Source organism: Pinus tabuliformis, chromosome 1_2 (assembly GCF_031772625.1).
Source record: "Pinus tabuliformis cultivar Carrire ecotype Pingquan chromosome 1_2, CPIR1, whole genome shotgun sequence".
NCBI lineage: Eukaryota > Viridiplantae > Streptophyta > Pinopsida > Pinales > Pinaceae > Pinus > Pinus tabuliformis.
The window spans coordinates 1,129,071,929-1,129,087,767 of record NC_142298.1 but is presented as its reverse complement, the minus strand read 5'-3'; the positions used below and the strand labels follow the sequence as shown (position 1 = coordinate 1,129,087,767).

Below are 15,839 nucleotides of genomic sequence, written 5' to 3'. Positions count from 1 at the left end.
AACAGTTAGAGTAGGTTTGATTGAATAAGCTCTATTTTGAGCGTATTTTCCAGTTTTTTAGTTGTGTTTTAGTATTGAGTCAGTTTCAAGTCAGTTTATGTCTTTGATTCATCAGTATTCAAACATGTAATTTCAGCTTGAGTTTTTGACTCCATGCCCAATGGATAACGCTACTAGGTCTGCAGTGTTCTTGGCACCTCCAACGAGCTACCATCCCCAATGGAGCCAATGTTAGTTTCATTGTTTGAAGCCTTCCACCAGTGATCAAATATACTCTTATAAAGTGGTGTTAGGGTGTCAAAGTCAAATTTTGTCATTTCAGTGAGTCTTCAAGTAAAATTTGGTCACTAGGTATTAGGTCTAGGATTGTTTTCACTCCTCCCAAAGTTTTCTAAGTGTTATTCCATGTCACTATTCAGCTGAGTGTACCCTATGTGACATGGTTTGAGTTCAAATTCGAGTTTGACAACGATTAAGTTCGATTCGAATTCGAATTTTCCAATCAGGTTAGAATGAGGTTCGACATTAGGTTCGACTATACATATTTTCCAATATATATATATATATATATATATATATATATATATATATATATATATATATATATATATATATATATATATATATATATATATATATATATATATATACATACATATATATATATATATATATATATATATATATATATATATATATACATATATACATACATATATATATATATATATATATATATATATATACATATATACATACATATATATATATATATATATATATCTATATATATATATATATATATATATATATATATATATATATATATATATATGAATATATGACAAAATAATAGAAAATTCAAAATCGATCCATAAACACATGAATACAAATTCTTATTAGTAAACATGCATGAATAATGTAATCATTCTAACATCTAGTTAAATGTAAACATATACAATAGTAGTTTGCAAAAAGAAATGACATAATTTTCAGTCTTCAAAATTTAAATGAATGTCAAATACTAGTAATCTTTTAAAAAATCACATAATCAAAACATGATCAAAATTTAAACATACACATCATTGTAGGACATCTTCAAATTTCAAAATTTTAAATATCATCAAAGTCATCAACACATGGAATTCCATCATTTGGCTCATCTAGTGAGTCATCATCAATGCTAATATAATAAGGAAGTCATAAGGACCATTGCCAAATAGTTATAATCCATAAAATTGTTCTAGGAAATTCAAAAAACATAGATAATCTATACTTATGGCCTACTAGTATGATCAAAAAGCTCTCAATCATCATGTGCAGATGGCATAGTAAAGGCACTAGAATGGTGAGCATCAAAGTCATCAATAGATGGAATTCCAACATTTGGCTCATCTAGTGAGTCACCATCAGCGCTAATATCATCTTCTTGTGGCTCTAGATCAGCATCAAACCATGGCTCGGAGGAACAAGATGCATCTTTGGCCACACTACTCAAGGCCAACTTCAAATTACTGTGAACATAAACAAGGTCTTCCAACCTTGTAGACAATAATTTGTTTCTTTTATTGAACTGGATATGGTTAAAGCTACTCCAGTTCCTTTCACAAGTAGAGGCACTTGATCCCTGGCTCAAAATATGAATTGCAAAACGTTGCAATTCAAGAGTCTCTGATCCATAAAACTGCCACCATCTCCCTAGAGGAATATTGGGCCTATCTTGTACTGCACTAGACCTTGCAAATATTCTCTCTTCCAACCTGTATGCTCGGAGCTGCTCTCTAATTCTCCTGTATTCTTCTAGATCAGGGACCAACCATTCAACTGCATCATAAAGGCCATTCATGACTTCTGTGTCATTTGTTCTTTCTATCCCAAAGAATCCAGGATCTAAATAACAAGCTGCTACATGTAAAGGACTATGCAACATCTTCCATCTTTCATCAATCATCTCCCATATTGCAATGTACTCATTTTCCTCATTATTAAAAGATTTTGCAATGGCTTCTTTAGCATGATCCATGCCCTCATAAACAAAACCCATGAAAGGGGTATCATTATCAACCATGCGAAGCATATCAAAAGTTGGTTCACATACTTTTAAGACCTTCTGAGCATTGTCCCAAAAATCATTCCCTAAAATCACCTGTTCCAACTCCTTTCCTTTAGCTTCCTTTGAAAGATGAGACTTTTCCCACTCATTGTTGCAAAAAATACCTCTTATACTCCCTTTTTCTTCAACTAGCCTTTTGATAGTGATATAATATGTGGCAAACCTGGTGTTACAAGGCCTGAGCAACTCTCTAGATGCATTATTCCTGTACAAGCTCAATGTGAGTTGATGGTTAAATATGAAGTGAGAAATTTGTCTCCCCCTCCGAAATATCTCGTTAATCCATGGAAACTTTGCCAAGTCATGTAACAATAAGTCAAGACAATGAGCATCACAAGGTGTCCAATATATTTTTCTGTATTTATCCATGATCATTTTTCCTGCTCCGACACAATTTGAAGCACTATCAGTTATAACCTAGACCACATTTTCTTCTCCAACCTAAAGAATAGCTTCCTCTAAAATCTTGAAAATAAATTCAGAGGTCTTCTTATTCCCTGATGCATCAACTACTTTCAAAAAAAGTACCCCTTTAGGGAAAGAAACCAACACATTAATAAGAGGTCTATGATTCATATCTGACCAACCATCTAATAAAATTGTGCACCATGTTTCCTTCCAAGAGTCTTTGATCTTCTGCAAATTGTTTGTAACTCTTTCTTTTGACCTCTTCAAAAGAGTGGTCCTTATAGTCTCAGAACTAGGAGGGACATATCCTTTACCAAAACCTGCCATCATCTTACACACGTTGATGAAGTAAGGGCTTCTTGCCACATTAAATGGAATTGCAGATTCAAAAAACATATCAGCTATAGCATCATCAACTTCTTGTTTCTGCATGGGCTTCCAAAGAGTATTTAATGTAGTTGTCCCACTTGATTTACCGATATTTGACTGAGATGAAATCCCAACACCAACCATGCTTGAATAAAGTGCAGATAATGAATTGTAATTCATTGAAATTTCTGTTTGAACATGTTGTCTTTTGTTTTCATTCACTTTCTTAGCCTTTTTTATATTGTCATAATATTTCTGAAGTGTCTCCTTGAGTTCTGCAGACACATTCTTGCAACCTTCAACACCACCTCCTTTGCCATTAGTGACAGAAAGTAAGTGGTCCATGACTCTAGTTAAAGATCCAAAATAGTCATTATTACATAACTTGCATTTCAAATTCCTCCCATGAGGCCCGTCCAATTTCTCCACATATTTCCATCCTTCTGTCGTTGAATTTGGAGGTGCCATGACAAATATGTCTGCATTTTTGTTGGCAATGGCATATTAAGATTTTAATTTAAATAAATGATAAAATAGTGAAATTCAAATATAAATAAAAATGGGTGAATCATACCACTGCTCAGTGCTATGTTTATTACCAAAATTTTCATTATTTATATCAGACCTTTAATTAGTTTAGCAGTCCTCCAAATTTTAATAAAATGCCAAACAATGTACTAAGTTAAAGTTTGAACAATGGGTGAATCATACCACTGCTCAGTGCTATGTTTATTACCAGACTTTTCAGTATTTATATTAGACCTTTAATTAGTTTAGCAGTCCTCCAAATTTTAATAAAATGCCAAACAATGTACTAAGTTAAAGTTTGAACAATTCAAATAACCTTCCAATTATATAAGATGACGATTGATTAGTTTTTAGGCCACTGTTAGATGTATTATGACACTGTACATTGGCTACCAATCGAATGCATTTATATATGATCTAATGATTAATTATGCTTTCAAGACAAGGAAGCTTGGAGGCACACTTCAGTTCTTGGATAAAATGAAAGAAGAAGAGATTAAGCCTCTATATGGTACTTATGCTCATCTCCTTAAGGGAATCCTCTTCGACAGAGATTTTGAGGAAGCATATTCATTCCTGATTCAACAGAGTGGAATGGATCCCAATTTGGATTCAGTAAACTATGAGTATTTGATCAGGATTTGTCACAAAGTAGGCCTAGAGGAAGAAGCACGCCATCTTTTCACAGAGATGAAAGCTAAGGGTTTGGAACTTCTAGATGACAAATTGTACACACAGATTTTACATGAGAACAATGAGCCAAAACCGATTTGAAAACAATTTAGTACAAGTGTTGATTTTCCATTTAATATGGATATCCATCATTGCTATACCAATAGATTCAGCCGAGTTTACTGTAGGAATGTCACATCATTTCAGGTATGCACCAAAGGCGTTTCTTAGTAAGATAATTTTGTAGCATTCACTGCACATCAAATGCAAGAGTCATGATGGCTTTTGGCCTGACGGTAAATTTCATAGGAACTTCAAAAAATATAGTTCCTCGATTTCAGCTGTAGTGCATGAATGTTCATAGGTAAAAATCGATCCATTATTCAAATAATGCAGAAAATCTGAGCATGCAGATGCAAATGTTTGAAGGTTGAACAAGAAAATATAAAATTTTCTTTCTTTTCAAATGCTTTATTTGAGACGTAACTGTTGTGGTTATTATCTAGTAAATCTTTATTAGCATAATTCAGTAAATTTGTATCAAGATCTCCCCATTATGCCTATTTTCTATAATTCTTTGCATGACATATGAGATGTACTGATTTAGTACTAAGAGTGGTTTTCTTAAAGAAAGGATGATTCTTTCCAGCACTCATGAAATAAAGATTCAAAGTTTCTTCTTTTTATATGCATTTTTGATGAAATAATGATTTCTAATGCATGCCAAAAGGTTGTGACCTCTAGTTGTTTGTGTTGATATTTAGTGCATTAGTATAGGAACTAGTAAGTACAAATTTCTAAGCTTGTATAGTTATGGTTATTGTCCTAATACAACTAATTGATGTGAAGGATGTACCAAGTAGAAGAAGGAAGGATAAGGAGGCAAACCACTAGACCTTAAGGCCTTGTTGGTGTCTAGTTGGGCTAATGAGAATCCTCAAATAGGCATGCTCATTTGCAATCACAAAATTTAGCTCCAAGACCACATGAGACTGATGCAAAACAAATTTTTAGTGCTCAGAAATCACTGCCAACTCAAGATAGGCCTGAATCAGGGCTAGAAAGAAAGCGATGAAAGGCTAGGAGCTATGAGAGGCAACGAAAGGGTTAGCACTTTTTAATATACTCCAAGGGCTACAACCTAGTATAATTTCATTTGTACACAGCCATAATTCCTACCATCTATATGAGTGGGGTTTCAAGTTTCAACTTGAAGCCTTCAAAGTTGAAGGGAATAGAACTGACTAGTTAACAGAGTTGTTCTGGCCTGTGGTGAAGTGTAAATGGATAGGCTAGATCAGGTCTAACACTACATTTTTAGCAATATAAATGTATCCTCTTAAAATATTAGTAACCTTGAACCCCCAAAAATTGTATACATTTGTACAGCTGAACAGTTCTGTAGAAATGTCATCATTCAGGCATCTTGTAGCATGTTAAAAATGATTTTAGAAAAAAAGGAAAAAGAAAGAATCTCGACGAGCTCACAAGAAAGAGGCGTATGAGATGACAAAGCTAACCAGTGAGTCTATAGATCCACAACATTTATGATTTAGGAAATGATACATCTGTCAAGACCTGTCACCCAATACAGAAATAGATTCACGTTAAAGAAAAAGACGGAATTTAAGATGGAGTGAAATTAGAGCTGGGAGTAGAAGAAATCATTTATCATCAACAAAGGAATATCTATCATTATAAATGATTACTGATAAATTAATGACAACATTACAGGAGTTTGGGAATACTTTGTTAAAAAACAGTGGGTGATGATATTAAAATCGCATGAATAACTGAGACTATTGACCTATAGGCAGCAATGAAATTATTAACACATAATTGGAGTCTGGAGATAACTTCACGATAAGATTATTAAATTGAAAATCCTACTATCACATAATTTATATGACCAGTCACCGGATGGCAGAGGGTCGATGCGGTACCTGTGTCAACGCTGAAGGCTAAAGCTCGAAGGTGTCGGCATTGGGCAGCAAGACCACACTCACAACGATCCCGATACTGGGTAGCAAGACCACACTCACAACGATCTCAAACGCAAGACCACAACATACAGTGCAGTGACAAATTGACAATCAAATGCACTCGATATATTGTGCCAAATCCTTCTAGCACCGTCGTTTATAAAGAAAATTTTGGCAGGAAGCGATGAAGAAAACCAGTATGTGACCCAAGGTTTTCTCGTAAATAGGTTAATAAAACTGCTGAAAAAACCATCGAACCTCAAAAAAAGCCATTGAAATTCGCATTAAAATATGTACAGGTTCGATTTTTCAGGTTCGATTTTCAGGTTCAATTAGGTTCGATTAGGTTCGACTAGGTTTGAATTTGTTCAGGTTCACCGTGCAGGTTCGACTTTCAGGTTCGGCGAACCTGAACGAATTTCAAATTTTTTTCAGGTTCACCGAATTTCGAACTTGAAGCTTCAGGTTCGCGAACCCTGTGACATAGAGTGTACCATCATTCAAAGAGTTTTCATCATCATTTCAGGTTCCAGTGGGTCATTTTACACCTTGTTCGTGCTTCAGTTGTACTTGGGTAAGACTCATTTCCCTCTCCTAGGGTTTTGAAGGTAATTTCTCTTGGATTGTCAAATCGTCAAAAAAACTTGTATCCTGGTGTTCATATACCTTCCCCTATCCTTAGTATACCTTCTTAAACACTTCTGATCACTGATATCCCTCAAATTCATCATTTTCCCACAAACCCTAGCTTCTTGCTACAATTTGACAATTTTCTCGACTAGGCCTGTGTTTTTCCCTTTTGGATCTCTTCCCCTCACTCAATCTTTGAAATTTCACTTTCCCCTACTTCCTAACATCCCTCCCTACTTCGCAAATTTTTCTCAAGAATTTAGAAGCCCCTTATCCCCTTCATTTCCCTTCATTTCTACAAATCCCCTGTTCAACACATCGGGATAGGTTTTACTCAAATGATGTTTCTGAGAAATAGGAGATGCATTTGACAGTGAGAGAGGTTTTTTTCCATCATTGACACAAGAAGAAAATCCTCTTTCCATTTTTACACATGTTTCATAGTTTGGGAGAAATGTTCAAAACATCATCTGCCTCAAGAGGGTTGATGCACCTCTAGAGTGGCCTTGGTAAAATCAGCTTTTCTCCTAGCTAGAATGACCAAATGACTTGCTTGATGAGTGAATTGATAAGTAGACACAAATATATTTCCAATGAGCTATCATGAGCTCACTTTGGAGTTGAGGAAGACCTTCCAAAGTTGACTGCAATAGCACTCTGCATTTGGGCAACCTCATTCTGCACATTTTGACTAGTATTGGGAGATTTGACTTTTGACAAATCAAGTGAACTCCAAACTGAAAAATTCAAGATTTTATGGAAATTAGACTTGACACACTTTCCAGTGAGATATCACACTCCCAATTTGGACATCAGGAAGTCCTCCAAACGTGGTCTGCAAAATGACGTTATGTTCCAAAAGCTCGGAGCTACACACCAAACTGGCACTATGCACCAAATTCCGGTGCTATGCATAGGAGTGGCACTACGCACTTGGATTTTTCCTCTAGTGTAATTTTTAACTAGTGCTACGCACCTAGGTGAGTGCACTACGCACCTAGTATTCAAGCTCCAAAACAATCAAAACAAGCCAAAAAATCTCGAATTCACCTCAAAACTTTCAAATGCTCTCTCTTTCAAGTAAGTACACTTGACATAGCTATGAATCAAAGGTTTGTTTACAAATTTTTGGTGTTGTGTATTCCTAATATCAAACCCTAGCTTCTAGGATAAACCCTAGTTTTCCCATTTCAACAAATATTTTATAAACCCTATAATATTCGGCATTATTCCCTAAACTAAACCCCATTCCCATTACACATTTCCTAAATCCCATTCCCCTCATACATTTTTCCCACTCCCACTTACACTCTCCTCGAACCCTACAAACCCTCTTCACATCACTAAAACCCTACCCACTCTCCTAAATCCCATTCACACTCCATAAACCCTGTTTACACATCATATTCTCACATACTCCTCCCTACACTCCATCCACTGCATTCCTTCACCCTGCTTTCATTGACTCCCATTGAGCAAGAGATTACACAAGACCGAGAAGCTTGGATTGAAGAGGTTCAACATGCATCTTGAAGGACTGATCAACAAGACCAATAGAGACAAGAAGATGCTTCCCCACATGGCCTACCACTACATGACCCGGAACAAAATATACAACATAAGGATGAAGAAGCTTAAGGCTAGGTTGAGGAAATCCTTAAGGAGAAAAAAGGAGCATGACAAGCTAAAAATTTGGCTGAGGACTCACTATCCCATCAAAGAAATTAATGAGGGTGCCTTGTGCCAAATCTGGGCAACTTTTGGTGAGTTTTTGTCATTTTGAAATTTTGAAAATTTCCAACACAGAAAATTGGATTAGGTGGCGCTACGCTTTTGACTAGGAGACTTTTTGGAGGAATGGTTTGCATATTTGGATTCAGCATGATGAGAACATCAATACTTGAAAGTTACATCACTTTTGGAGCAAAACTTGGTCACCTAAAGGTCAAAAAACCATGAAAAAAGGACCTCTCTGCCTATTTTTGGAACACACAGGAAGCAGCCTTGGGAGATTCCACTTTTAAAGGGGGAAATGACCTCCAAATGAGACAATTCAACATGTTCCAGAAAATAGATAGGAAGACCTTTCTAACAAGCTATCTTGGGGTCAATTTGGCTAAGGGTAAGGCCTCCAAAATCAGCTGAGAAGTGATACTACACATAGAACCAATGGTGCTATGCATACAACCAATTTGCTCAAAAATCCAAAAATCACCTAGTTTTTCTAAAAGTTGAATTTTACTCTCATTTTGGATGAATTTATGAATGTAAATGATGCTATTCTATGTAAATATAATTGTAAAATGACTCTAGAGGGTAGATTCATCATTTTGAGGTGGTTTGGGGGTGAATGAATCAGTTTCCATGGTTTTAGAGGCAAGTTGTTCCACTACCTATATTCATGTTCTTAGTTTAGATATGGTTGAAACAGCCCCTCTTCTCATGGATTCGAACCCTGAAGGTCAGCATGAGTTATTTGATGCCTATATTATGTTCTATCTTAGTCATTTGTAAAGGTTGGACTCTCTTGGATGCTCTGAGCTATATTGTACATCTCTACAGTAGTTTGGCAAGGAAATAAACTAGGATTTGCAGCTATTTTTGTGGGATTCTTGTGGCAATGTGTTTTTCATTGTTTCTCCTTCTGTCATTAGTTTTTCTCATGTGCTATGTGTGCCCAAATCTAAATCATTCTTCTAAACTAAATGAAATCAAGGTAGATAGGTAGAATACATTGGTAACAATGCTCTGCCTTGGGAATACATTTAGTTTTTGATGTTTTTAGTTGTTTGAAGAGGATACATGATCTTTGCATGCCCTCCTCAGCTCCTCACCAGTCTTAGACCTACCATCTCACTCAATTCCTAGTGCCAAAACACTTACCTACCTCGCCCCATAGAACACCCTACATCCTGACTTCATTTCCCAGACCCAAAGCTGCCTACTCCTTTTGATCCAGTGACAAAACCATAAAAATCAACCAAAAAACCCTAGAGCTACTATACCTAGCCTAAAATCCATATTTGATTCAGTCATCTCAACTAAGATTAACAAGGAGAGAGCCCTCTCCCGACCTCGTAGGGCTAGCTAACAAGTTAAGCGTGGTTTGTGGTTATCATAGGATTACCTCCCTTCAGCCTGAGCTCAATCTAGGCTCTAACAGGGCGCCCTCAGAGCATAACTATAGGAGTAACAGATGCATCCCCCTCAGGTGGGTACCCTTTCCACCCATATGGGATCCTGCTGTGATATGGGTGGAAAGGGGCCCTAGTAGCATCGAATGAGGCCAATAGATTTTCGGTTAACATGACGAAAGGCCTTGGCATTAATTTGGCTACCCTTCCGTGTGAGACACTACATCTGCTACAGGATGGGATAATGAGAGAGCTGCGCGCTAGGGAGAGCTCCGCGATTCAAGTTCTCAGCGAGCAAAAGATAAACATGGAACAGCTCATCTTGCAGTGTGATGAATTGGCATCGTAAAATCAATAGTTGGTGTAGGTGGTAGATGACGCTTACCTACGCCTCCCAGAGCTAGCCATCCCTACAGATCTAGCAGTGGAGGTGCAGATTCACAAGTTGGAAACTGGAGTCTGCAAGGCTAGGGAAGAAATGACCAAGGTTCAGCTGGAGCTGAATCTTTAGATCGTCGAGCTGCGACTAAAGGTGCAACCCTCCACTCCCCTGGAAGTCAAAGAAAAGTGCACTAACACTATCACAGTGTGATTGGAGGAAATGGGAAGTGTAGTGTGAGACTACACCAGTATGCTGGAAGACACACTTGAGGTTCTCACGACTCTGTAGGATGATCCCAACATCCAACGCTTGGAAAGAGAAGCACGAGAACTCCAGCAGCAATGTGACAGTGTCCAAGGAATTGCGCAGACAGTGGTCCTCACAGTGGCTTGCGAGGATGCGACATGATAGGGTTAAAGAAGCAGGTGGACACGACGTGACACAAGGAGGTAGTTCTCAAAGCGCGCATTCGAACTTGGATTGACGAGGCCTTCACTATCACAACAAATATTGAAGGAAAGCTCGTGCACATACAGGGGATGCACGTGAAAATGTAGAGAAGCATGCTAGACATAGAGGTCTCAGAACAATGGATGCAGCAAATTCAGTAATCAACAACTCAGTGCGCTGTAGACATCAGTACCATTCGAGAATAGTTGGACGGCCTCCGCGCCAAGATTGTCACGACGACAGAGTGACTCGAGGGTGAGTCATGATGTTTTTGTTGGGGGCTTGTTGGGCATGGAATCCCCCCAAGGCATGTTTTGGGGCACAAAGCCCAAGCTTTGACCCAATATTTTTATAAAGTCTCAGTGAATTGCGGGCGCAGAGTGTGAAATGTATGATAAATTCGTAGGGTTGTCTGCCCTAGTCTTGTAAATGTAATGTCAGCCTACCCATGGTTCACAGACCATGGGATTGTATAGATAGAGCGAGGCTCTAAGTGTAAAATATAACCAACGAAGCAGCGAGGAATAAGAAAGAAAGAAGAGAAGATAGAGTCGAAGTAGCTAAGTGTGTCTTAGGTTGTAGAGTAGGAGAAGGCTTTGCAGCTGAGTGCGTAGAGGCCTAATAGTCCACAGCTAAGTGCGCAAACCCCTGCAGTTGAGTGCGTAGGGCAGATTTGAGTCTGTAACCAAAGAAGAGATTAATAAAGAGAAGATTTATCATACTTTTGTGTATTTTTTCTTGGGTTAATGCATGTTTTATGTGAATTTAAAATATATTGTTTATTTAGTGCGTGCACCTGTCTGAATGATTTATATTACTAAGTATAACTTAATGCATACAAGTAAGCTAAGTTAATAAACTAACAGTGGGATATTTGTAAGGACTTGGGTAATAACAATGTTCAGCCCCCGAGTAGGGCTGCGTGAAGGCAGCATTTTAGGCTGCGAGGTGCAGGAAAGTGCACATAGTGACATGTGTGCAGAGCTAAACAACAGACCACTTGAACTCATCAGACATCTCCAAGGTGTGGAAACCTGGTTCTAGCACCCTCCCATACTACTTCAGGTGAGACCTCAATCTGCACTTTGTGGACTATTGCCGAAAGGGCCAGTAATACTGGGATTTGTTTGGCTAAATCACCTATGAACCTGGGTCAGGCACCAATAGCCCAACAATCAATCATTCATTAACTCAAGAACAAATACACAGAATTATGATAAAACTTATCTTTATTAATTCCTTCCTTGGTTACAAACTCGACTCCGCCCTGCACACTTAGTTTCAGGGCTCCGCACACTCAGTTGTGGACTACTAGGCCTCTGCGCACTCAACTGCAGAGCCTTCTCATACTCTACGACCCAAAGACACATTTATTCACTTAGAATCTTCCTATCTCTCCTACTTCCTTCTTCTCACTTAGAGCCTCGCTCTATTTATACAATCCCATGGTCCACAGACCATGGGTAGGTCTATCCAACCGACATTACATTACAAAGCTAGGGTGGACAACCCTGTGACTCTATCATACATTTCGTGCTCTGCGCCCAAAATTCGTGGACCTTTACAACAAGAAAGGGTCAAAGCCTGGGTTTTGAGCCCCAAAACATGCCTTGGGGGGGATTCCATGCCCAACAAACACACTCAAAGATTACAAGCATTCACAAAACAAAAATGAGTGAAACTACATGTCATGCTCTATGGACTTGCCATGGTGTTGTGCTACACTGTGTGAGGATGTTGAGTGTATGCATTCCCTTGATTGTGATATGCAAGAAAATGTGAGAAAGGTAGACCACTTACATTGCTCAAGTGTGCTTGTTGTGTAAGATTCCTCCAATGCATGACTGATGATCGTGTAGTTCAAGTGGAGAAAGTAAAATTTGAGTGTTAGATTGATCTTGAGTGCATACAGATGAGTGATGAGGAGCCTTGAGTGTTTGAACAATTTCCTAATTAGAAGTGAAACCAACCTCAGGACAGCAAGTGCCTGACATAACCATCAGCTCACACTAACGTGCCTCGACATTCTGTGGAGTTTTGACTTCATTGACAGATGGATCTTCGTACACTAGTGGCTTAGACTAATTAACAATAAGTGAATCAACATCGTGATCAGATGATGAGGTGAAGAGATAACGACAACCAAGATCAGAAAATTCAGGATGTTGGTTAACATCCTCATGGTTTGATGAATCACACAGAGGGGTAGATGAGAAGGATGAATGTTCACCCTCTGCATTTCCAAAAAGAGCAGATGATAGATCAAGTGGATTTTCAATGAATGATTTTTCCTCTATGTTGTTGGATGATGGGATGACATATGGTGTGTCCTTCGAAATATTAACAATGGGTGCATCTGTGGACAGAGATACACATCAAAAAATATAGATGGCAAGATCAACAAGGATTCCAGGAAAAAATGGAGGAGGTACGGACATATAGGGATGGTCCCCTACTATTGGTGGATGTTCAAGCTCCCTGTCATGCTCTTCATGAATTCCTATGCATGTTGGTTGTACAACACTAACTTCGTCGATATATTGATCCTCGTTCAAAACAAGTGTAGAGTCCGAAATGGAAGAACACAAGACAGTGTCATCCAGAAGATGATCAGAATACGAAGACGAAAGTTGAGGTACAAAACACATGTGATGAGGCATGGGACTCGCAACCAAATCTGCATGAAAATTAGAAGGAGAGATGTCAGGAGGTCATGACAGTTCAACAAATGTGTGTCCATGCTCTTCAGAATCACTCTATAGTGGTGGAGCTGTTTGATGAAGTGATGGGGGAAAGTCACTTGTGACAGTGATCATGTCTGCCTGTGATTGTGCAACTCCATCACTGAAGAATCTTTAGTGGGGTTTTAGCTCGAACTTCTTCTTAGGATGAGTAGATTTCTTAAGGCAGTACACAAATCAATCCCAAAGATAGAAAATTTTCATCTGGCTCTTCAGAGCTTGAAAATGCAAATCACACAAGCATTGCCAAAAAAATATAGGTGATTCATGCAGAGCCTTCCGTTGTTGTAACAGTTTTTGGTCAAGATGTTTTGGATCAAAATGATAGAAATTGTTTTCAATGAGATCATTGAAGTGCTCAAGTGAGTGCACACTGTCAGCTGGTAGGCTACACAACCACTGATGTGGAGATTCATGAAGTGTGTATGCAAGCAACAAAATGGCATGTTTGTCAAAACATCCATCTTCCTCATGAAGCATGGAAAGAAACTCATGTAAGAAATCAGGCCAGGCCACTTTGCCTTCACCATCATATGTGTAAGCGGACAAGTAATCGAAAACTCCCTTGTGATGGTGATATATTCAGGATTCGAAAAACATCGCGGAGGGAGAAGAGTGCAAGACTCCATGATAGATATGAAAAGGCTCAAAACATGATGAGAGTACACAACTTGTCATATGGCCCTCCTTCTAGCACTAGAAATATTGATGGTGTTGGATCCACCAACATTCAAGGGATCACACCAGTATGAAGTCCCAACTAGACCTCACACCGTTTGGTGTGGGAGTCCCATCTGTTATGATGCTCTGATTGCCTTTATCTTAAGGATTTGCCTCAACTCTTTCTTATCATCACAGGAGAGTGGTCTGCTTTGTCTTCGAGAATTGAGGTTCATGTGCTTGGTGAGTGTAAGTGTCACTTGTGTCAAAGGTTCTTTCACTATAGAGGGAGAGGGTGGGAGTGAGTCCCAAGTTGGTTGGGATGAAGTCCCAACTCAGCTAGGAACACACAACACAACATGACATGCAAAACTTCTCGAGGAGCAGTCCACACGATGTAGCAGCCACAACACACAAGTAAGATAACATGTACAACACTGAATGGATGAGTCCACATGAGTGCAATAGTTGTTACATCAAGTTTTATGTGAAAGGTATGTCTGATGTCCGAGATAGTAGTCTACACGGGAGAGACAATGATAACAACATATACACAAATTTCTATTAATAGATTATGTATTACAAGCAGTGAAATAGTTCAAATTTAGAACACAGGTTAAAGAAACATGCATCACAAGTGTTAAAGATTAGTCTTACAACAATTACAATACATGTGTGAAAAAGTGCTAGCCTGTTAGCAGGATTCTGAATTAAGCAAAAGTTCCAAGACACATCGTTACACCATACATCACTAACCCCATGTAAGGGACATTTGAGCCACTACTTACTCCTCAAAGAAAACATTACAAACTCTCTTGGCTATGTGGGAGGAGCTGAGGTGAAAAAATCATTTGCATGTACAAATGAGCGGGTATTTATAGCCAAGGGTGAACTTGGCCCTTGTGGATGTTCGACTACCCTCATGACCATTTAACTTCCATGACTTTTTGTACAACAAGTGGGTCTCTTGGACTTCCATGTTACATTACATTGATTGACAACATGGCCCATAATAGAGATGTGGATGATATGACTCATGACACGACTCGACATGATAGTGTTAGTACATTCATGTTGCTCCTGGAGTGCATGTCACGCTGCAGTGTTGTTGGGTGATGGATGTCTTCATGGTGTGTCATAGCTTCACCTCCACGTGGCAAAGTGCGCAGAGTATTTGATGGTCATTGGTTCACTTGATGTTGCTTCGGAACGTTGCTCCTTCATTGTATGTTGGAAGGCTTGATAGGCTTATCTGTTCACTAAACGTGTATGTTCGTTCATTCGTCCATCCGTGAGCACATCCTGCATGTTTTCTCATCCGTCCGTCCACCTGCACATCTTTGTATGATCACTTGTTCGCGAGCACATCTCTTCGCATGAATTTTTTGTTCATCCATTAGTGAACCTATCCTTTTGCATGTGCTCTCTTTGTTCATCCCATTCGTCATCACACCATGTTTGTTGGTGTACCTATACCTGTAATCCCTCATGATGAGACAACATCAAATCCAAAAAACCTCCTAGTCTAACATGACACATGATCATCTCGGATGTCGGTGACCGGGAGAGGCGAGACGATGGCTCCAGGCACTGCTGATGAAAACTACGCAAGAGTCACTGGGTGATGAAGATGGGAAATCTAAGTCAACAGTGGCTATCCACAAGGTCTAGCGTGGCTGCAAGGAAAAATTGCGCAAGAGTCAATGGGTGATGAAGATGGGCAATCTGAGTCAACAGTGGTTAGCCGCGAGGTCTGGCTCCGCTGGAAGG

General features: G+C 38.7%; 2 protein-coding genes across 2 annotated transcripts; both read right to left on the bottom strand.

The window, feature by feature from the left end:
* Positions 1–1,306: 1,306 nt before the first annotated feature.
* On the bottom strand, positions 1,307–2,482 carry LOC149210131 (uncharacterized). The gene has a single exon (XM_089398884.1). It carries the CDS (start codon positions 2,480–2,482, stop codon positions 1,307–1,309), a length of 1,176 nt encoding a protein of 391 aa, XP_089255010.1.
* A 72-nt stretch (positions 2,483–2,554) lies between these two features.
* LOC149210130 (uncharacterized) lies at positions 2,555–3,358 on the bottom strand. The gene has a single exon (XM_089398883.1). It carries the CDS (start codon positions 3,356–3,358, stop codon positions 2,555–2,557), a length of 804 nt encoding a protein of 267 aa, XP_089255009.1.
* Between the last annotated feature and the right edge of the window lie 12,481 nt (positions 3,359–15,839).

Coding starts and splice junctions, on each gene's coding strand:
- LOC149210130 (XM_089398883.1), bottom strand. CDS start 3,358: ATGGCACCTCCAAATTCAACGACAGAAGGATGGAAATATGTGGAGAAA.
- LOC149210131 (XM_089398884.1), bottom strand. CDS start 2,482: ATGGATAAATACAGAAAAATATATTGGACACCTTGTGATGCTCATTGT.